Source organism: Coturnix japonica, chromosome 13 (assembly GCF_054131305.1).
Source record: "Coturnix japonica strain WE chromosome 13, WE-NBRP24, whole genome shotgun sequence".
Classification (NCBI taxonomy): Eukaryota; Metazoa; Chordata; class Aves; order Galliformes; family Phasianidae; genus Coturnix; species Coturnix japonica.
Window position 1 is genome coordinate 10,063,696 of NC_140675.1, and position 22,846 is coordinate 10,086,541.

At 47.4% G+C, this 22,846-nt stretch overlaps 2 protein-coding genes across 5 annotated transcripts; both read left to right on the forward strand.

The window, feature by feature from the left end:
- The first annotated feature begins 5,148 nt into the window (after positions 1 to 5,148).
- LOC107320564 (cytochrome P450 2K1-like) lies at positions 5,149 to 10,580 on the forward strand. The gene is made up of 9 exons (XM_015876519.3): positions 5,149 to 5,346; positions 6,712 to 6,874; positions 7,046 to 7,195; positions 7,591 to 7,751; positions 8,173 to 8,346; positions 8,841 to 8,982; positions 9,194 to 9,381; positions 9,866 to 10,007; positions 10,393 to 10,580. Exons 1-9 carry the CDS (start codon positions 5,149 to 5,151, stop codon positions 10,578 to 10,580), a joined length of 1,506 nt encoding a protein of 501 aa, XP_015732005.1.
- On the forward strand, positions 10,481 to 22,005 carry LOC107320565 (cytochrome P450 2W1-like). 4 transcript variants are annotated; one of them, XM_085513847.1, is made up of 9 exons: positions 10,481 to 10,595; positions 16,621 to 16,783; positions 17,934 to 18,083; positions 18,157 to 18,314; positions 18,603 to 18,776; positions 19,557 to 19,698; positions 19,832 to 20,016; positions 20,672 to 20,813; positions 21,077 to 22,005. In XM_085513847.1, the coding sequence occupies exons 1-9, from the start codon at positions 10,590 to 10,592 to the stop codon at positions 21,265 to 21,267; spliced, it is 1,311 nt and encodes a 436-aa protein (XP_085369973.1). In that variant the 5' UTR covers positions 10,481 to 10,589; the 3' UTR covers positions 21,268 to 22,005. The 4 variants fall into 4 exon arrangements, with proteins under 4 accessions (XP_085369973.1, XP_015732007.2, XP_085369975.1 ...); XM_015876521.3 differs by lacking the exon at positions 10,481 to 10,595 and adding an exon at positions 14,897 to 15,196; XM_085513849.1 differs by lacking the exon at positions 10,481 to 10,595 and adding an exon at positions 14,897 to 15,196 and having other exon boundaries at positions 16,621 to 16,688.
- Positions 22,006 to 22,846: the final 841 nt, after the last annotated feature.

Below are 22,846 nucleotides of genomic sequence, written 5' to 3' on the forward strand. Positions count from 1 at the left end.
GGAATATTACCTGCAGCAGCATTTAAAGGGCTTTCTTTATGCTCTGATCGCTTTCTTATTTGATTTTTTTTTTTATTTGATTTGATTTCTAAGTGGAGATTTGAGATTATAAGTGGAAAATGACACCGTGTTCTGTTACACAAGCAACAGGTTGATGCAGCCTGGAGGACCAGGTTTCATTCATTAGTGTGTTTTCAGGGCTATGAACAACAGATGGCGTTTTTATTATTATTATAGGGTAAATAGCACTTTTCCACTTGACTTCATTATAACAGTTCACAGCAAAAAGGAGATTCTCCTTTTTCATCAGCTCACACAACTAACTGAGGAGGCCCAGGCTCCTGATTCCAGCTCCTCAGCTCCCATCAATGCTTCGCCCCCATTGAAAGGAGAAACCAAAGGAAAAGATCTGCACAGATCCCACAGTGGGATAATCCCCAAACAGAGCCCACCCTGTGCAAAGGCTCCATCACCTGGCTGTATTCTATTCATATGTTTGAATTGCCTGTTGATCAACACAGTGTCTTCCTTTGGAGTCTTAGTTCATGGCCAGGTATAACAGCAGGTGTGTGGTTGTGCTTACTTAATGCTTTAGTGCAAATGCCAGTTGTATCTTCTAGAGTTTCCTTTAAAGGTAAGGTTTGTCTTAGGTTCTCATACAAGTGCTTTAGCAGTTTAGTGTGTGTTTTTTTCCCAAGGAGATCAAATAAAAACTCCATTAGGTAACACTTGTTAAGGGGAAAAAAAATCTATCTCATTTGCAGATTAAGCCAATGAAAAGAACTCAGTAAAAGCAGAGCCATAAAGCGGTACCACCAACAAAGAATCAAATGCTTCCCACATATAATCCTCCAAAGGAAGAGATTTCATGGCATGGGGGGAGCTGAGAAAAAAGTGCCACTTGTACTGGATAGATCAGGTCATTTGCTGAGCATCCAACAAGAGCTTCTACCCTGGAGCTCTTGACACAGGTTAGAAGGCTCAGAATGGGTGATTCCCTGAACTAGGGAAAATCTTGGGACTTACAAGTTTAACCTGATTTAACAGCTTGAATCAGAGCTGTTAGTCATTAATTATGTACTAAAGCTAAAGCTCGCTCTTTTACAAACTTGTCAAATCAAAGGGAAAACCTTTAGCACTGTACAGCTTACCTGTCAGCTGTACAGATGCACCTGCAGATGGGCTTTGCACTCACCCCACACTGCTCTGGGAAGCACCATGTCAGAACAGCAACCAGAGCCTCTTTTCCTTGGTGGGAGCATTGCAAAAGGCTGTGACTGTTTTTATTCCCTCACCTTGCTGCATCTTTACAGAGCCTCCAGCTCCAAGCCAACACGTAGCTAATTGGAAAATAATTTATCGACAAGCTGCGAAAGCCTTTGAGTAAAGCAGGAGGCAATTTTACAGCTCAGCTTGGTATAGCTGTAAGAAATGAATCAGTTGAACAAGACCAAGCACATTCAGGCACTGGAATTTGTGCCCTTGAGACTGCTGTTCCCAGCTCCAGCACAGAACACACCTCAGAGAAACATCCTTCCAGCAGCTCATGGCTCGCCTCACCCTCACACCATCAGCTCTCCGCCAGCTCTTACATAAAGTCTCTTGCTACATCACTGCCACGGGCTGTTGTAAACCATTTTTCTCCCCTTTAATTCAAGTTCCTAGACAAGCAAAAATGTAGATTATTGCCAGTAGTCTGGGGAACGGGGATTTCTGTTATGGGTGATTAATGAAACATCATTGTTTTGCACTTAGGGGGAAATCATAGTTTCATGCCAGTGAGGTCAGGGCCTTTAGATGCTATGTGCTCTGCAAAGGTGTACAGAATGATAGATCATTTGCTGTGATGGCTGAGTCAAAGCCCCACCAGGGCAGAAGGGAACACAGCAGAAATAGGACCATGGTGGTAAAAGCTGAAGCAAATTATGTTGCAAGTTGCAATTATGGTATACCAAAACCCCTTCTCTGTCTGCTCCAAGGCAGGGGCCTCAAAACTGAGATGCTGGAACACTGGCTCTAGATACCTCCCCACTAATCCTCCTATCCGCTATGTCCCTAACTGCTCCTGGATTAATACTACTTTGGCTGTGCTGCGTTGGGAAGATTGAAGCTGCAGACCTGGGACAAAAAGAGCTCAGTGCTGGTGCTCAGTGAGGAGTTGGAATTCTTCAGCCCCGTTTAGGAAATAAATTTGTCACAACCTGGACTCCCCAGCATTAACTTCTTAGGTTGACCTCGGACACAAGGGGCCAACTGCAGGTATTTTTATAGGTGTGCATGTTATAAAGCACATCACCAGCACCAAGTCCCAGGATGTGCTGTATTGTTTGTGACACAGTGAGGCTCCCAAAGGAATGACATCAGTTTGAAAGCAATGCTTTTAAAAGGAGCAATGCTTCTGTGAACAGTTTGTTGCTAAAAGAGTTAAGGACGTAAAGTATGGGAGACAGCAAGCTCTGCACAGACAGTATGTTAAGCCCATGCAGAGGTTGGTTTTAAATGCTTTCCTCCAGACCCATCAAACAGAATTTATCACAATCCTTCAGTTTTTGGAAACTTGCTGTAAAATGATTTTTCAAAGCATATTTTCGGGGGTTTTCCTTTACCAAAGTAGGTGTGTAACAGACTGATTTGACAGGCAAATGAGTAGGAATCCAGTACAAGTTTGCCTACAGCAAACATTGAGCAGTATCCTGTAGTGATCCCACAGAAAGACTGTTTTGCAGGATGGGGAGAAGCAGGTGGAATCCAATAAAACAGTGCAATAATTACTGGAAAAAAAAAGGAAGGAGGTCAAAGTCTGAGGCTTTTGATTTCTTTTTGCACTGGCATTTGTCAAGGTGAGCAAAATCCCTTGGCGAGGAGCTACCTGAGTTTTAACACATCTGAGTCTATAAAAAGGTTAATGTTTAAAAGGGTTTATGTATCCCTGATAACAGTGCATGGCTGATAGGCATCTCGTGGTTGTAAATTTGTTGCAGAGACTTGCAAGGCATACAAGCCCTCGGTGTTCACTCGTGGTTTATTATGTTATCAGAACTCATTGACTGAGTTATGACTTTATAATAGCTCTTTTTCTGCATTATCCACCTGTTACCATAGCATTATTACCCCACGTCCCATTAGAAGATTGTATCCAGATTGATTCCAGATGAACACACAGAAGTTAGATGAGTGAGGCTGTTTAACGTACAGGGTCCTTTCCTAAGAAGAACCGATTATTTCCCTGAGCTATGCCCACAAATCCTGCCTTCCTGAAGGTGGTATCGGTTCTGGCTTGTGCTGGTAGAAAGACAAAGACACTTGTGGGCAGAGAACAGAATTTACCACCCAGCCCTGCAAGCCAACAAATTGGTTGGCACTGCTTAGGAGTGCATAGCAGAAGCCAAGGTTTGTGAGGAAGAGATGGAGGTGAGGAAATGGCATTAGTGGTACTTTAAAACTGCTGTGATCATCTCCCATGGAGACCTCATTCATCCTGTCCAGGCGGGGCTCCAGCAGGCTGCAAGTCCATCAGCTCAGTGCTTGAGAAAGGATTTCATGCTCTCTTATCACCAGGTACAACTGGTGTTTGTAGCAGTTGGAAAGCCCCTGAGAAGACTCTCCTCTCTATAGCAATAGCCACCTCTGCTCCAGTCGAAGAGGACACAACAGAGATCTCACATCCTGAGAAGGACACAACTATCTGTTGTCCCCCCACCTTCCCTTGCACTTCCTAAACCTCTTCTGCAGGATAAATCCCCTTGTGAAAAATCTCCCCTCAACCCCGATAACCAGCTATGGAGAACAGGCAGACATGCAGGCACCTTTTTTCATGTCAATCTAATTGGAGTTTATTGATTCCTCTTGCCTCCAGCTAATGTACTTTTATTATTATTAATAAATAATCATTTTTCCATCAGTGGAGCCCGCGCCCAGGAGCCTTGGAGGATTCTAGCAAAAAGTATTATTAAAATAAGGATTTCTAAAGGATGGAACAGCAGCACAGCCCCATAATTGGACAGAATATGCAAGTGGGGAGCAAAATATCCCCACCTGAGAATATGCGATGGAGCATCACATTGATTTCTTCCCCTTAGGCCACTAATTACAGCTGTGGCCTCCTGCTGATGATCCTTTCTGCATTGCCGACATCCCCCAAGGACACAAAGGGTGCGGGTGGCTCTCGGTGAGCTGTCACCCCCCCAGGCACGCTGGCTCCTGCAGGACTGTGCCCTGGCATGGTGGATGACTCAGACTCAGTGCTCAGGGCTTTGTGCTCCTCCTGGTTGGCAGCCGCTCTGCAGCTGCTCCAAGCAGCCTCTCTCCTCTGCCCAACCTGCTGCCCAGCCCTGCTTCACTCCCACCCTAGGTCTCTTTCCCACCCTAGGCAGAAGTCTGGAGGTCTTTCCTGGAGGACTGAACATATCTGCTCTTGAAAAGGCAGGAACCACCACACCACCATAATAGAGCACGCTGCCACTGACCAGTAGGCTGCAGAATAGGGACTGAAGTGATTTCAGGGGCCTGTTGTGATGGTCAGCAGAGGACTTGCAGGACAGTAACAGTGTCTGCCATGAAAACACTGGGTTGCCCAATGAAGTGATTTGGCTGGCATGCTGGAAAAGCAGAGCTTTACCTGTGGGGGGACCAATGCGTTTCTGCAAGCCTGAAGTCAGCATATCGTGTCAGCTCTATCCCATCTACTTGGTTGGCTTTATGTTCTCCAGGGACTTCCTTGCCATCTGTCCTCTTGCCATTACTGAGAGCTTTCCTTCCCATGTTCTTCTTCTCCCATTGACTGTCCAGTGCTCCAGCCAAGCCCATGCACCAAGACAGCCATGGGAGAACCCAGCACAGCCCTTCCTTCTGCACCAGAAATCACATGGACCACAGCATGCACATAACACTGGAAAACAAACACCTTTGCGTTGTTCTTGTAGATGAAATAGGAGCTCCAGATTAAGTTAATCCAATTTTCTCAAAAAAATAAGTTGCCTTTTTGGCAGGTAAAAATGTACATGTGGTCCAAATGGAAGTAAACAAGACCTGAGAGCCTTTTTCTCTATGCAAAGCCACATCCCCACGAGGTGTGCTCAGGTGATGCCAGAAGGGCTATAAAGGAAGCCCCAGGATGCTCATGCCCACACTCTGGTTTCTGATCCAGCCATGGCCATAACAAGCTTGCTGCAGTGTGTGGCCAACAGCTCTCTGCTCTATCTGGCAGCAGGGCTGGCCGTTCTCCTTTACTTCACCACCAGCTGGAAGAAGAGAGTTCACAATTTGCCTCCTGGGCCGCAGCCTCTTCCTCTGATCGGAAACTTGAATGTGGTGGACCTGAAAAAGCCATTCCAGTCGCTGACAGAGGTAGGCTGGGAGCAAGCAGGCAGGGGGAAAGCATGCAATTCCCAAAGCAAGGAATGCAGCTAAGGAAATGGAGATTTGTCTGCTGACAATGGGGAGACCCAGTCCTGCTAAGTTCTCCTGGGCAGCCACAATGAGAGGGCCTTGCAGATGCTCAAAATCTGCAGTTAGTGGTGGAAGAAGGACTTCCTGGGCCGTAACATGCAGATTTCCTACAGCACTCAATGTCCATCAGCCTTGATTTATGGTTCCACCAGGCTTGTGTAGAGCAGTTTCAATGGCCATATGACCATAGGGAAAGTCACCTACTTCTGGCAGTCCTGGGAGATCCCATGATACAGATGTCTCCTGAAGGCACCGGATTCACTTCCCCTAAGCTCCCAACCAGCTTTAGGCTTTCAGGTGTGCTGCATCCAATCCGTGTGTTGCTGAGTAAAACCAGGGCTGACACCAAGAAGTCCCAATGAGAAGAAATAACCAAAGACAGGCTGGGAGGTGGCTGTGATGCCCTGCCCCAAACCTGCTGCATGCCTGTTCGCTGCCAGGGAGGCACGAACCAGCGCTCATGTTATCTCCTGAACTGTCAAATGGTCATTTGATGAAAACAAATTTAATTTGTCTGGTGTAATAACAGGAGCTGCTTCTAATCTGAAATTCAATTTTCAGTATGCATCTAATGCATAGCAAATGGTAACTCAGGCATGTCGGAAACAAGGAGACATTTGGAGCGGATGGCTCACAGTGTTTAAACTAAAACTAAAATACCAGTGAGTGATTAGATTGTCAAAGCCACTCTTCTGTGTGACAGATGACTCATATTTAATTCCCAATAAAGGCCCAGTGCTCCTGTGACATTATCTACAAGAGCAACGCTTCCTGGTTAGGCTGAACTTTCTGATGGCCAGCAAATAATTTTGCTATGACTGCAACACTACCTACCTTGCAATAATGAGGGACAAGTGCTGTCCTGAAAGAGTTATTGTCTAGCTTTGTTTTCGTAGTGTTTGTGGCTTCAGCCCCGAAGCGGTGTGCACACCCGTTTGCCTCAGGTCAGCGGTATTAAAATAAACAGCCTCCACACAGTAGTATTGCTATGCTGGCCTGTTGCTGCAGAACACCACAGGAATGCAGTGCTTTTTTTATTGACTGCTCATCTGATAGGAGCAGCGATAGCAGACACCTTGTTGTGCAAACAGGGCGCAAGCAGAGATGCTGGTAGTGATAGCTGTTGCTGAGCAGTTACGGTGCAGCAGCACCTGGAGACCTGGAGCAGGGCTGGGAGGGTCACTGCAGGATGGAAACCAGCTGGGGAGGTAGTGTTTGGGTCCAGCTCTGGTTTAGAACGAATGTATTTATTCACTCTGACAGCTCTCCAAGCTATATGGGAACGTCTTCACCGTGCATTTTGGACCCAGGAAAGTTGTGGTGCTGGCTGGATATGAAACCATCAAGGATGCCCTTCTAAATCATGCTGACGAATTTGGAGAGAGGGCAGAAATACCCATATTCAGGAAAATGACACAAGGAAACGGTAAACAGCCTTTGGGTTGTCACTGGTTTTTATAGTTGGTCTGCAGAGACTGCAGAGAACGTTACCTTCTTATGACTGCCTTTGGTCTGTACAATCATGTACTGAGTAGCTCTGTAACAAGGCCTTACAAACAAGTATGGGTAGCATAAAAATTTGACACTTTCATTTTAGGCATAGCATTCAGCCATGGAGAGTTATGGAAAACTATGAGAAGATTTACCTTGTCCACACTGCGAGATTTCGGGATGGGAAGGAGAACGATTGAGGTCCGAATCCTTGAGGAACTAAATTCTCTAATTAAATATTTTGAATCTTTTCAAGGTGAGTGTCAAGAATTTAATCGGGAGACAGAAAACGTGTCTAGCAGAACATTAAAGACTAACACAACTTTAACATTGAGCAAATGGTATCTGATGGTTAAAGTTCAGCATGTGCTTCCATAGGTTATTAAACAGAGGCCTTAAGACATTGAAAGCAGACTCCCTACCGTGCACTCTGGGTGGTGATTGGGATTTTTGTTCTGAGGGAGCTCAGAACCACATTTCCACAGGAACGTGACTGAATCTCTGTCCTTTTCCAATACCTGAATATGGCATTTTGCACAGCATTCCCTGATAATATCTAAGGCCAGCCAGTGGTTCCCTATCCCAGCAGCACACCCCTGAATCACAGGGCAAAATAGGCATCATCCCATCATCATTTTGCCTGAATTACAGGGAAACCATTTGACACGAAGATGATCCTCAACAATGCTGTATCCAACATCATCTGCTCTATACTGTTTGGAGAGAGGTTTGAATACGATGATCCAGCGTTTCTCACTTTGCTGAAGCTGTTAAGTGAGAATACCAAGCTGCTGGGCTCTCCGATGGTGCTGGTAAGGGCTTGATTTTAAGTCTTATCCCTTTGGGGGCATGTCTGATTGATGGTGTTTGTCCAAATGGCCTCCCACAACCTGTTCTTGAGGGGGGAACAAGAACACCACCAGCAGCACACACACCACACTGAACACACTGCAGCTCTGTATCCGCAGCACACAGATTCCCTGGCCTCTGGGCTCCTTCTCTGCTGCTTATCAGTCAAATGCTAAAATGCCCTACCAAGTGTGCCTCCAGAACTGAAACTGTCTGGGGGATTCCATGCAAAAGTGCCCACCTCTCATGGGAGGATGGAGGTGAGACCAAACTTGCTGCATACACCATGTCCATATGACACACCACAACGCTGAGCTCAGTGCAGCTCACATTTGTGATATATGTTCAAAACACCAACTAACCCAGGCTTCCATTGCTCCACAGTTATATAATTTCTACCCATCCCTTGGATTTCTCTTTGGAGCTTCCAAGACCGTGCTACAAAACATCAGTGAGCTGAGTGCCTTCCTCCAGAAACTTTTCAAAGAGCACCAAGAAGAATTTAATGAGAATAACCTGACAGGCTTCGTTGATGCCTTCATGATGAAGCAACAACAGGTACTTCAAAGCTAAGTCTGAGATTCTCTTGGCTCTGGCTCATTATTAGGACTGATCATCTGTCAGGGATGGAGGGTGAGTAAAAACAGAACTGCAGTGAGCAGAACATGTTGGAGCTCATCCTCATGGTGAGCAGTGCTGTATCACTGCATGACTCCGCTGGAACTGCTGGTTGTGTTTGTGCTGAAATAAGCTGCCATCCAACACATGTAGGGAGAAGACCATGCACAATCTCCCTGCAAGAATAATATGGTGGCAAACCTCACTGCAGTAACTGAGTTCTTACAGACCCATGTTCTGGATTTGGAGGCTGGATATACACAAATTCTATACAGTGTATATATACATATATATATATAGTGTCCCAATACTAAAATGCAAAACATTCTGTTTCCTACAGCATGTCAACCACAAAATCCTAAGATGCAGACAAAGATGGTGGCAATGTAGTCACCACCTGTATCACTTACAGCTGTTGCCTGTTTGTTTTGAAGGAGTCAGGGAAACCCCACAGTATGTTCCACGATGAAAGCCTGCTGTTTTCAACGCTGGATCTCTTTGCTGCTGGGTCTGAGACTACTTCTACAACTATGCGCTGGGGTCTCCTCCTGATGATGAAATACCCAGAAATTCAGAGTAAGGTTGAGAATTCTTCTTGTATGATATTCTTTTGCATGCATAAGGTTTGGGTTATGGAAGAGAGTGGAACTCATTCAGCACTGTTTAGAGTAATTATTGTGAGTGCTCTGAGGGAAATAACAACCACTGACTTTTCATCATGGCCAAACTGAAGGCTATTTCAGTTGTAAATGAGTATCAACTTCCTAATCCCTTTCCTCCTCACAAGGAAAAATTCAAGAAGAAATGAACCAGGTCATTGAACCAGGGGAGATGCCGAAGCTGGAGGACAGGAAAAAGATGCCCTACACAGACGCTGTGATACACGAAATACAAAGGTTTGCCAATATTGTCCCAATGGGTGTGTCACGATCAACACCGACCGATGTGAACTTCCAAGGTTATGTGATACCTAAGGTGAGCTCTGGGGCCAACAGCTCACACTGCACCAATGAATTACTGTGTTATCTAAAGCTGATAGGAAATATCTAAATACCTAGAGACACCTTGATGCTTTGTTTAACTTCCCATGTAGTTCTTTGTTTTGGATGCAGAACAACTGTTAGAAACATGTAGTGGATTGTGGTCTGTTACAGCCACTTGAATCCAGAATAACCAGATTTTAATGAAGTCACACTGGTTTGATTCTATTATGCCCAATGTGAAATCTATACTTCAGTATACTTCTTCAAAGATCTGTCTGAATCTGCAAGAAGAAAGCTTACGTGGTGCAAAAGGAGAGCAGCAAATACTGATAACAGTATAGCTACAGTGGGGCCAGGAAGCATCCTCTGGTTCTGTTTGCCAGGGCTCAGTCTTATTTGTTTCTTCACACGGGAAAAAAAGACAGCTATCCCAGCTCCCTTTTGCACCAAACAGCTGCTTCTTTGATCCCTTGCAGGGTACAGAGATTATACCGCTGCTGACCTCTGCTCTGAATGACGAGCTGCACTGGAAAACCCCGCATCAGTTCAACCCTTCCCACTTCCTGGATGCTGATGGGAACTTTGTTAGGAGAGAGGCATTTATTCCATTCTCCATAGGTGAGAGAGGTAATATGTGCCCACCCTGGGGCCAGGCTAGCAGCACCGTGTCTGCTGACCCCAGGGAAGTATGTAAGTGAAGGACACTGATAAGGCAGGATAAGAGGTTTCTGGCCATTGGTCCTGTCCACCACTGCTATAACCTGCTGTTCCTTGGGAGATCTGGCAGACAATGATTTACCCCCAGGCACCAAATGATCTCACATACCTTCAGGCTTCCAGGCAGCTTGACACTAAGTCATCAGTACCCCCTCCCCCCTCTTCAATATACACAGAAAAGGAAGGAAAAGCTTCCTACCTCAGCTGCACAGTGTCCAGTTTAGAAGGTCTTGGGTGCCATCACCAACAGTTCCACTGCATAACATTTACTTCTGGTTGTTTTCAGGACGAAGGGCCTGTGTTGGAGAAGGTCTGGCCAAAATGGAGCTGTTCCTCTTCTTCGCAGGCTTGCTCCGCAAATTTGTTTTCCAGCCCCCTCCAGGGGTGAACAAAGCAGACCTAGATCTCACTGCTGACGTCGGCTTCACCCTGACCCCCATGCCTCACCTGGTCTGTGCTGTGCCCTGCAAATGATCATACGACATGGAGGTAGTGTAGTGGGCAATTCAAGCTTGATTGCAAGTCTAGTTAAAGGGGGGAAGCTGTCTGCCTGAGCACTAGGGAAAGGGCACTGGGTTCTGCTGTTTGTCTCTTGTTCACATGATCCTTTCCAAGTACCAAGCTCTTGTACCCTCTGCACAATGCAAACCCTTCAGACACCTCTGAGCAGTGCTCCCAGACATGACCCACTCACTGAACACCAGAGACGCAGTTTGCAGGGCTGTTTCAAAGAATGACATAGTTTTGAGCCTCCTCTATGGACATAATGCACCAGGGGCTCTCCGCTGAGAGCCTCCGTGGGGAATTTCTCAGCCTGAATCCCAGCTGTATAGCAGAGCTGGTTATTCATGGCCCAATTGGAGACAGCAGATCCTTAGAGGGTCTAGAAGTCTCCCTGAGATGGTTGTTGAGCTGAGCCTTGGGCTGAGCTGCCATTGTGAAGCACAGCCTTATCTTTATCACAGCGTCGCAGACACTCGGGTGTGACATGGGCTGATGCCAAGAGCCAGGCATGGGCCAGCTATCAGGAAACTGCTAAGTGCTTTGGAAAGTGGGCTCGTTCCACATTGCACTGGATTGCACTTTTATACTGAAGAGCCTATTTATGAGGGGGCCAGTCTAGCAGCTTTCACACTAAGGCAGGTTTTTCTCCCACTCCCTTGCCTCTCTGGGACAGCAGTGGTGGGGGGACGTGGAGGGGCACAAAGATGGGGATATGGCTCTGACACACATCCAGACACGCTCTGGGTCAGCTTTGTCCCTACACTGACAGAAAATAAGCAGCCACAGAAAGTGAGTGGTTTCTGAACCTGCACACGTGATGCTGCACACAAGCCTGAGGCAGTGCTGCAGTCACCTGCATGGGAACCAATGTTACAAATCCAGAGCTGAAAATGCTCTCACTGCCAGCAAAGACCTGAAGTGCTGACAGAGTTCATAGGATTTTTCCCATAGCCATTAAAAACTGTAAAACTGGAAAGAGAGGTGTGTTAGGGCTTCCTACCCAGCCTGTTAATGTGCCATGAGCTTGGTGCATGGGGTCTGTGGAGAGAGCTGGTGTCAGCACAGAGGGAAGCCTTCCTAGGGCGGCTGCTTGGTTAGAACAGTTAATGATTATCTTCTGGAGCAGCCATTATATGTAGGAACTAGGAGCTGTGCTGCAGAGGGAAGGTGTGAAACCTGAATGATGGTGTGGGTAAGAGAGGAGGCTTTGTCTGTTAACACAGGCAGGAAACCAGATGTGGGTTAGAGAGCGGTGAGTCACTGAAGATGCTCTATGTTGCTTTGGAGTGAGAAAGGCAAGTCAGGATGGAAAGAGAAAAGGGAGAAACTGACAGTTATAGAGATTGAGGGGATGGGGCATGGCTGGCACAAAATGTTACTGTCATCCAAACCTGGTCTGTGCTGCAAGTGATGGAAAGAAAGGAGCAAGAGAATACGAAGAGATGACAAAGTAGTCCCTCTTTCTTCAGCCAAGGCTCTGACTCTTCACAGCTTTAGTGCACAAGTAAGGGCAGCACTCTGACAGCTGCACTGTGCTTTGTCCCAGTATTGCACTCGTATGTTCCCTGTGCTTGTACTGGGGCTGCACTTTCACTTGTGCTGTGCCTTGGGGCCAGCTCCAGCTTCCGATCCAGCTCAAGGAATCTGCTGAACAAGCTGTGTAACAAGAATGCCTTTGCTGCTCCGCTTGCTTACATTCATTTTGCTGCTGCTTTGTTTGCAGTCTAACTACTGCAAGCTTGACCTTAGCTTCTACTTAACAAATAAATATTTTGCTCTGTTGCTGTTGATCTATCTGGTGCTGCAGGATAAAGCAGATTTGGGGTCAAACTGATAAAGCTGGGCTGCACCTCCTTTTGTACGCCCACACAGAGTGCAGGGATCCCTGGGCAACACGCAGCCAGAACATGTTTAACAATGCGAAGTGTGAGCAATGCCCAGAGCCACAAACAGCTCCAAGGAAACCAGGCTGTTTCTAGAAGGTCACAACCAAAAAGGCTTCTTCAGTGCTTTGATAATCGTCCCTGCAGAAGTATCCCTTTTCCTAAGCACTGCGCAGTCCACAACTTGATGCCATTTATAAGAAGGGAAGAGTCTTCAGAGCTGATTATCTGGTGAATTGGAATCCTCACACACCTACAAGATGCTGAAGATGCCATGCCAGGCTTTTTCTTGCATTGGTCCCAAGGAGGCAGACAAGCATCTGAGATGGCTTTGGGTTCTGGCTATCATTTTCTTAAAAGGATTTACTGACTTGTGGAGAATTTGGGATAGGAGGAAAGGAAAACGGTGATGGAGAAGGAAAACCCTTCACACAGACAATGGCGTGGAAGATGTGTCTGTTTGCTTTAAGGAGGAGATGGAGAAGGGAGGAAGGAAGGGCAGGGCCATGCAGTGTCCCAGAGAAGGCCAGAGTCATCTGCTGCCATCAACCTTTCCTCATTGCAGAGGGAAAATGGAAAATTAAAGTGAATGGCAATACATTTAAGCTAATAAAGGAAAGAGATTATTTCTGCCCATTAAGAACTCAAACACCAGGGAATGGATACAGCTCTGTGTTCTTCAAGGTAAAAGCCAAGTCGGGAAGAAACACGAATGCATTGCCTTGCAGTGCTCACCTGGAGCCCGCAGAGCTCTGCTGCCCAGCAGGGCTGTGTGCTGGGTGCCGGGCAGGGCAGCACGTAGCAGCGTGGCTCCGCAGCGAAACACGTACCAGACGGGTTATTGAGACAGGAATTTCTTGTCATCACAACAGCTTGACTTACCTTTGTCATCTTAATGCATTGCACTCAGAGGTTGGTAGGCTTAAAGAAACCCAACGCGCTCTCCCCCTCCCGGCCTTTCAGACATAATTTAAATCTCTTTCTGAAAGGCTTTTTTATGATTTTGGCGGCTCCCAGGGCAGGGATGACATACCAGGAGCATGGCGGTGGCACGTAGCTCTAAGGTCAGACCGAGCCCTGCAGGAGCACACACAGAGCACAATGCCGTGCCCCCACCCTGTACCCTGTGCCACCCCGGCCCCACTTGCCTGCTTTGCACCCCTACCTGTGTGCTGTGTGCTGGCTGCAGCAGGGCTGAGTCACACCAGGCATTGCTCTAGAGAAAACCGTCGCCTCCAGCCCATTTCTTGGAAACTAATAAAAAAATCCCAGAAATGTTGCAACACATTCGCTGCTTCTGCCACAACCGCCACATCTCTGCAGCATGTGTGCACCAGAGCTGCTCCGTGACCATGCAATGCACCCTGCACAACAGGCCTGCTGCCTTCCCAACCCTCTTTGCTGTTAGAGTGCTGAGGACACGCTGCTGAATAACATCCCCTATATAATCTAAGCTTTGGGTAAAAGGAGCTTTGTGCTTCTTGCTCACAACATGACAGACCTTTCTTCCCTGAGCAAATGTATTATGGTAAATGGTTTATTCTCAGCATCCCTCTGACAGCCATGGCTCAGCCTGACAGACCTCAGTCCCTTCTGCAGGGGATGGGAACCTTCAGGAGGAATGCATGCTCCAGGTGTTTCATACCTTTGATTCACAATAGGTTCCATTCTCCATCATGTTCAGGTTCTGCAGCCCTCCAGCTCAACTTGCTTCATTAAGTTCATTAATTTCTCCTCTCTGTCTCTCAGAAGCTGCTCTTTCCAAATGAGGAATCCCCCCAGCAACTTCAGATCCAATTTTGCCTTCCCGTTTAATTTACACTGCATCCACTCACGATCACTTGACCCATGCTAATTTTCCATGGCCAGCTCCTACATGTCCTGCACCTCAGAAGTCTGCAATCCCATCCCCTCCAGGCACTTCGCAGCCGCTCTGTGAGCTTTATGGGCTACAGCACCCCAGGATACATGGCCGTTACCATCATTAACAACCTTTGATCTCCACTCAACACAGACAAAGTCAAAGCTTTTCCTTCTCTGCTTCTCTCTTTAGCAAACCCAAGATCTCCATCCAAACCCAGTTCTGGGGGTTTCCTACAGGGCTCGGAGGAACCTTTCCATTCCCCCATGTCAGCAGCGTTCAGAGGGTCACAGCCCTGCCAGCGAGGGACCTGGAGGTCTCGGGCGGAGGAGGCAATAGAGGAATGCCAAGCACCTTTTCCCATGTATATGTTCTTGCACACACATGCATGGGTTTGTAATTTGAAACTCTCTTTACTTCTGGACAGGCTTTGCAAACTGCTTAGACCACATTCTCCGAGGTGTTTAAAGAGGGTGGAGTATGCAGTATTTATTTAGGTACTCTACAAACCTTAATAAGAATCGAGTGCTTGTAGCGATCGCAGAGAACAAACAGAGAGCCAGCTGGCAGGAGCCGAGCGCTGCCGCTGCGCTTTGATTGCTTCTAACACCAAAAACCAGAGTAGTGCTTTATAAAAAAAACCAATGGCTTTCTTAATTTCTTGTATCTCCGACCCTGTAGTAATGGGTCTGCTGGGTGCAGCGGTGCTGTTAGCTGTACTCTATTTTTCAACCGGCTCTAAAAATGCAGCGTTTAAATTGCCTCCTGGTCCAACTCCTCTTCCGATCATTGGTAACCTGCATTTGGTGGACATCAGAAGGCAAGATAAGTCACTAATGAAGGTAGGACAAAAAACCCAAACCTGGATCCTCGTGCATTATAAAGCTGCCTGGGCTATAACAGAGCTAATTTTTGATCTTTTTTATATAATTTGAACTAAGTAGTAAAGGTGTGGAAACTGCTTTGTAATATTTTCTTTCTGGTTTTCTTCTTCAAGCCAATGTCTGTGTTGGTGCAGTGTCATTTATGAGCAATCAACCGTTAAGCAAAACACCTCTGGGTAATACGAGATTTCTTCATGTAATTGTGATGATGTACATGAAGTCTGCAGCGCTTGTGGGACTTTAAGTATTAATTTGACAGCTCTGACACCCAGAAAATGTGGACAGCATTAGGAAAGAACTTGCGTGAATGGAAACCGCTTCCTTCCCTGCGTCCTAGAGAAGCAGAGGGGGAATGTCGTGATGCAGTGACCCCAAATCCAGATGTCCCATTACAAAGCCCATTTCCCTTTTGCATTAAAGTCTGGACGGCAGCAGAAGGGTGAGATAGGAAGGTTGAGCTGAAGAACCAGAAGAAGCCTGGAAGCTCTTCCATTGGCTTGCAATCAGAACAACTTACCCCTCTCATGCCGGAGCTGTGTGTTGGTGCCAGGTACAACTGGCACAGCTGGCACTGCAGATCGCTCCCTCCTCGAGTGAGGGCTCCATCGCTCCGGTGCTGGGTGAATGCAGGTGGCTGTCGGGTGTGCAGTGCTGGACTGAGGCTGCATTGCTGCCTTATGAGCAGTGCAGGGCTGGGGCAGCTCACCCAGTGTGCTGGGCACAAGTTTGCCTTAAGGCTATTTCTGAATGACCTCTGCATGCTCTCACTGTTGTATTTGCAGTCACCTATATTTGACTTTAATTTGGGATTAATTCAGAGGGGTTATCCCTGCTCCTCACCCACAGATAACATTAAAGCAGTGTCTGCACTGTACTACAGTTGGCTGGGCAAACTGCTGGGGTGCTGCTGGGCAGGTGGGGATGCACTTTCTCCTCTCCATGAGCTGTGGTTGCACTGTGTGGGCTGAGGCTGTGTGCATGCAGCTGGGCAGCACCTGGAGCCACCCACTGCCCTCCTTCAGCCATTGCAGACCCTTCCCCACTGCGCTGCTCTGCAGCTGTTGCTCCAGTCCCTTGATCTAGCAGCAGCAGGAGCACAGGAGAGGAGCTCCTGTATAACAGTGTCACTATTTGCACTATTCTGGTCTTTCTCTGGTTTGGTCAACCCGCACTGCCATCCAAAGTCCAATTTAACTCCACTTCTCTTTTTTCACTTTCTCCTTAACAAAGAGACCAGATTAGCAATGCACTGACAGGGGGTGGGCAATAAATTCAAGCACCCTTCTGCTCACCCATGCAGAACATCCCATGCTTAACCACGGGGAGTGCTGGCTGAGGGACTTTCCCCTATTGCTGACCATCACAGCTTGCCTCTCTTTCAGCTTGCGGAAGAATACGGCCCGGTCTTCACCCTCCATTTTGGCTTCCAGAAAGTTGTGGTCCTGACTGGGTACGAAGTTGTGCGGGAGGCGCTTGTGAACTACACAGAGGAGTTTGTAGACAGACCATCCATCCCAATATTTGACCAAATTCAGAATGGAAACGGTACTAGAGCAATGAGGGGGGGTGGGAGGGACGGCTACCCTGCAGCCTGGCTTTTAAAAACCCCCTCGGACTCTCCCTATGCCAATGGTGTTCCTTCACTTTCATGCAAAGAGTTTTCACTGCCATTATTTGGTAGCACACTTGCAGACAACCTTTATCCTCTTGTTGGAGGATGAGGAGTGGGGTTGTTAAAGGCACAGGTTTGCCCTTTCATCCCGGTGCCTGGTGTCAATTTTGGATGCAGTCAGTCCCCAGCATCTTGTCTCCCTCCACCAAAGCTCTCAGGTGGGATGTGCAATCCATTCAGCAATGGGCTGAGGCTGGAAATTCTTCCCCCAGACATCCCTGTGGTTTTCCCAAGGACATCAGAGGATGTTCTGCATTGTTCCTCCAGCCACTGCTCCAGCGTGAGCAGCCAGAAGGCAGCTCTGTATGCTGGTCACAGGCCAGAGTTGGGATTACAATTAGAAATTAAATTACCCAGCCATAATATCAAGTGATGAATTTATCGCTACATAAGGAAAAGGAATTGATGGCGGGAAAAGCATAATTCAGAGCTAATTTACACATAAAATATCCCTGTGGGAGGCTGCCAGTATTGCTCTATCGGTCCTTTCTCTGTTACCCTCTCAACCCAAGTCGGAGCTGCTCAGAGGTGACCCAAAGCCATAAATTCACATGGGCTGTAGGTAGCAAGGGTCACAGATTTTCTGAAGAATCACTTCTCTCCACTCCAAAGTGGGGGTATTTTTAATGTTATTGTGAATCTCAGAAACCAGTAGAGCACCGACTGGGATCAAGGAGAGTGAATCATCCCATCTCTCAAAGATAAAAGATCTTTATGATTGGAATAGAACAAAGGGGGAAGCTTCAAAGAGATGAGGCTGTTGCTTGAGGCCCCACCTTGCAACCGAACAGGGTCAGAGAGGTTGCACAACTGACTCAGACCAGCTCCCCCCTGCCCCATGGTGTGCCGCAGCCAGCAGGCTCAGTGTGACCAGGAAAGCTGAGCTGAGAGGGTGCAGGGCTGTGGCACAAAGAAATGGGGGATCTCAGTTCCCCAAAGCCATGGGAACTGGGCAGCAGAAGCTTGGGGAGCTTCCTCCTCGCGCAGCCCCATAACTCACTGTGTGTGGTGTGGCTGCCCCAGGTGTGTTCTTCTCTATTGGCGATCTGTGGAGAACAACGCGCAGGTTCACCGTCTCCAGCATGCGCAACCTCGGCATGGGGAAGCAGATGATGGAAGGGAAAGTTTTTGAGGAGCTTCACTTCCTCATCGAGAAGATCAAATCCTTTAAAGGTGAGCAGGAGCCCATCGCGGTGCTCTGCAGCATCCATGTCACTCTGACACTGCTCTCCTCCTCCCGCTGCAGGGGAACCTTTCAGCCTGAGGTCCTTCAGCATTGCTCCGATCAACATCACCTTCCTCATGCTCTTTGGAGACAGGTTTGACTATAAGGACCCAACATTTCTCACTCTCCTAAGACTCATAGATGAAGTTATGGTTCTTCTGGGATCTCCGTACTTGAACGTAAGTAACCTGTCCCAAAGGTCAGCATTTTTCCTGACCAGTCTGCTACTGGTGGAGGAACAGTTTGCTCTGAACAGTGAAAAAGCTTAAAATGGAGTTGTACTGCATTAAGGCTGATAGACTGCAAAGCCCATCCATGTGAAAATGAGGCTGAACCTTTCAGGACTCCCTGGGATTCACAGATAGTACTTCAGACAAAACTCATCCACTGTGCCTTAGGAAGAAGCTATTTCACCATGCTGATCCTCCTGCAGACCTAACACTTCTCTCTTTTTAATTTCTTAATAGTATTTCAATTTCTACCCATTCCTTGGATTTCTTTTCAAAACCCACAAGATTTTGCTTAAGAAAATAGAAGATGTGCGTGTCATTATAAGGCAATACATGAAGGCAAGCAGGGAAGATATCAACGAGAACAGTGTGAGGAGCTACACTGACGCCTTGGTATTCAAGCAGCACGAGGTACAGGGCTGCTTGGGCTCTGCTGACTTTTGTGATGTCTTCTTTTCTAGCTTTTCTAGATAAAACAGTTGTGGATCTGGATTTCAGCCCTGTCATGTAACCCCACTGTAATTAATGATGTTGTCCTTGTGGCACTGAAATCAGATTCCAGTCTTGCACAGTTGGTGTACTTTACTGCAAGGATTTTTCTATCCAAATTGAAATGTGAAAGCCATTCTCTCAATCCATTCCCCAAATAGCAGTGCTAATAATGTGACATGAAGCCCTTGTTTGTAGTAGAAAATGCATGAACTCACATGTAAGCTGACTGTGCTTTTCTTTTTATGACACCAAATCAATTAATCACTGATACTATTGCTCCAAGATGAACGATACACTTAAAGAACTGGAATGATGAATGGTTGGTACATTTGCGAGCCCAGCCCTGCATCTTACTTTAGTAGAGACTGCAATTTCACACATCAGTTGGTTTCATTCCACACAAAGTATTTGTGCTCTGAGTCTTTTCTTCTTTCCCACTGGATCTGGGCCAATGTGAGACATTAGTCTTCTTCCCATCACTGTGGAGGAAGGTTCAGTGCAGCTTCCTAAGGCCCAGGAAAAGCAACATCAGGCCATTTACCAAGCTGTTCCCAAACACACAATCATACACTTCTGGGTCTTCTGGGTTATAAAGTATTTCCCAAACTTGCTAACACTAATATACATACTACTAACATACTACTACATACTTACTACTAACACTATTGTAAGAGCTTTCTCATGCTTGTCCTTTTCAAGGAGAAAAACAAGAAAGACAGCCTCTTCCATGATGACAACTTAATAGCATCCATACTTGACCTGGTCATGGCGGGCACAGAGACCACGGCCACCACACTGCAGTGGGCCATCCTGCTGATGATGAAATACCCAGAGATCCAAAGTGAGCTCCTGCTGTTTTAAGACTCCTCTTCCTCTAGATGCTGGAAAAACACTTTTTTCTTAACCAAAATCAGGTCTGAAGGGGGGAGTTGTTTTCCTCGCTGGGATATATCCCCATTCTTTGTTCCTTCCAGAAAAGGTGCAGGAGGAGATTGGAAGAACTGTCAAAGCTGGAAGCTGGGCCACGTACGAGGACCGCAAGAACATGCCATTCACTAACGCGGTGATCCACGAAGTGCAGAGGTTCATCACCCTCCTGCCCCACGTTCCGCGCTGCACCGCTGTGGACACCCACTTCAGGGGATACTTCCTTCCCAAGGTGGGTATGGCCCAGCCCAGCGGCACACCGTGCTCCTCTTGTTGCCAGTGGCACTACAGACCAGCTCCTTTGGAGGGAGCTGTAGGACAGAAGCATAAAATAGATGTCCAGAATTACCCCAGAAGAGTTCCTTCCTTTCCAGCGACTGCTGAGCCCAGAGAGTACTATGGAACTCAATTCAGGCCCTCATGCTCAGCATTTCCACACTCCAAGAGTGACCGTGGTTTAACTCTGATGCCATTTGCCCAGTGAAGTATTTGCCATGTAATGCGCAGGATCTGACCCTCTGCCCGAGGTCCTCACGGTGCCAACGTGGCATTTGGCTCCAGCCCTTGGCACAGATGGGAAAATCTCCCTGACCCCTCCCTGTTGGTGGAGGGGATAAAATCCTCAGGGTCTCCCCCTGCCCCACTAAGAGCAGATCTCCCACAACAACAAATCCGTACCACAAAATAAAGAGAACAGAGCATCGAGGCCTGCCTTCCTGCTCAGCCAAGATTTTTACTGGCAAAGCAACATTTAGAGCTGGAGTGAGATGTTTTGCTAAACCCACTGTGGAAAGGACTTCTCCATGGAGCTCCTTCTCACCCCCAGCCCCTTCCCCACACCTTGGTGCTGCACCTTGGGCTTTGCTATTTCTTGTGTCTTCTCCCAGGGGATAATTGTCATCCCATCGCTCACCTCAGTGCTGTTGGATAAGACGCAGTGGGAGACACCGCACCAGTTCAACCCCAACCACTTCCTCGATGCTGAAGGGAATTTTGTCAAGAGGGAGGCTTTCCTGCCCTTCTCCACAGGTACCAAAAGGCTTCGGCCACACTGAGGGGTCCTCGTGGCTAATTACTGCCTCTCATTTGGATGATGAGCTCAAGGGTTGGCTCCCAAAGATCTGGATGGGGAAAGGACCTTTCTAGGAAGGACAGCCCTGCAGTGGGGGTGGGAAGGAGGGGTGGTAGGGCAACATTTAGAGTTGGAGTGAGACATTTAGGTAAACCCACTGTGGACAGGACTTCTCCATCTTGATACTTCCATCAAATAAGCACGCTGCTGTCACCCGCAGGGCGAAGGAACTGCATCGGAGAAAGCCTCGCCAAGATGGAGCTGTTTGTCTTCTTCGTAGGGCTGCTGCAGACGTTCACTTTCCAACCTCAGCCAGGAGTTTCAGAGGCTGACCTGGACCTGACCGTCCCCGAAACGACTTTTACATTAAGGCCTCGGCCTCAGGCGACCTGTGCCATCCTGCATGAGTAGCCAGGGCCTGCAGCGGGGCAGCCAGGCAGGGACACTGTCAAGGCCCATCTTAGCTATGCTGGGGCTCATCACCTCATCCCAACACACCACACTCTGTCATCTTTCCCTCCCACTGTCTCCGTCCACTCCCACCCCTACATCTCCCCATAGGTCACTGACCCGCTCTTTGCTCCCATGCTGTGGAGGGTGAAGGTAATCAATGAGAAAGCACAATCCTGGTGACCCTCCCAGAGAGGGACACGGAGCAGCTGAAGGACCATGGGGTGCGTGCCCATGAGATGTAGGTGTGACATTCACACTTCAATACCAAAGAAGTGAGGCTCACAACACTGCAGAAATCTGCCCAAAATTCCCAGTCAAGACACACCAGCCTTCACTGGGAGCTGCAGAAATACGCTGTAGGTGCTTCCTGAGCCAAGTTCTCTAATTAGCCAGAGCTTCCAGCAAAATCCCACTGGGGCAGGCAGCCAAGTCAAGCACTGAGAGTTCAAAACAACCCATCCATGGGCTGTGGGGATGAAGTTCTTCCTCCCTGAAACACAGTCCTGAAAGACACCTTAAAGTCTGTAAACCTGTCTAGATAGCCAAGAGTTGCTGCCACCACATTCAATGCTGCTCCACAGTCTGAATGGAAGAAGATCTACATTTATAAGTTTGCAGTTTACATTCATAACAGCAAGTGACCATAAAAGTCTAATGATGCAGGAAAATAAAGTGACTCATTTCTAGTTTTATGGATATCTGTCTTTTCTGACCTGGTTAAAATAGGAGCAAATACATTCCCTCTCTCAGGATCTCCTGGGCAATCAGTGCAGTTTGGAACAGTCTGCCCATTGGAACCAACCATGCAATTTCTTTGCAAGTGGAGCCTTGCATGCAGGCAAACACACATGCAAGGAGAACTGGGATCAGATCTGGTTGTCATTGTTTTCTTTTGCTCTGTCTGCTGCCCCAGTCCGTAGCACTCTTATCAGCCATCATATACTGCAATCTCAATCCAGTTGATGTATAGCTCAGGATATTTTCCATCCAAATAGCTGTCTTTGAATCTCTATTCTCCATGTGCATTAGCTTATCATGTACTTTATCACATTGTTTATGTCTCTCCCTTCACGGGAACCCAATAAAATTTCAATCCTCCCACGTTTTCATTACATCAGATGTTTCTGCCACCAAACTTGGTATTTTGAAGAAAAGAATGGAGCTGAACCTGAGCCCAGACTGACAGCAACACATTTGGTTCAGCTCATATCCCATGGCTGAGAGGTACCCCATGCCCTGATCCTACAAACAGCTCAGCCTCAGAGCCTCCATATCAGCAGTGCTTTCTCCAGGGCAAAAAGATTTCCCTTGGTGCTCAGCTATGGTTACTGAGGACACTCTTGGCTTTCCACTTTTTTCCTTGCTTAACCTTCAGCTTTTGCTTTAATAGGCAGAGGGAAAAGTTCCCTCCACAACTTCCCTGACGTCCCCATGCCTGATGCCTTGGGCTTCTCTCTTGCCCTCCCAAAGCATCACTTGCTGACAGTGTATCTCTTGGGGACGGGGTCTTCACTGGGGGACAGACAGAAAAAGCAAC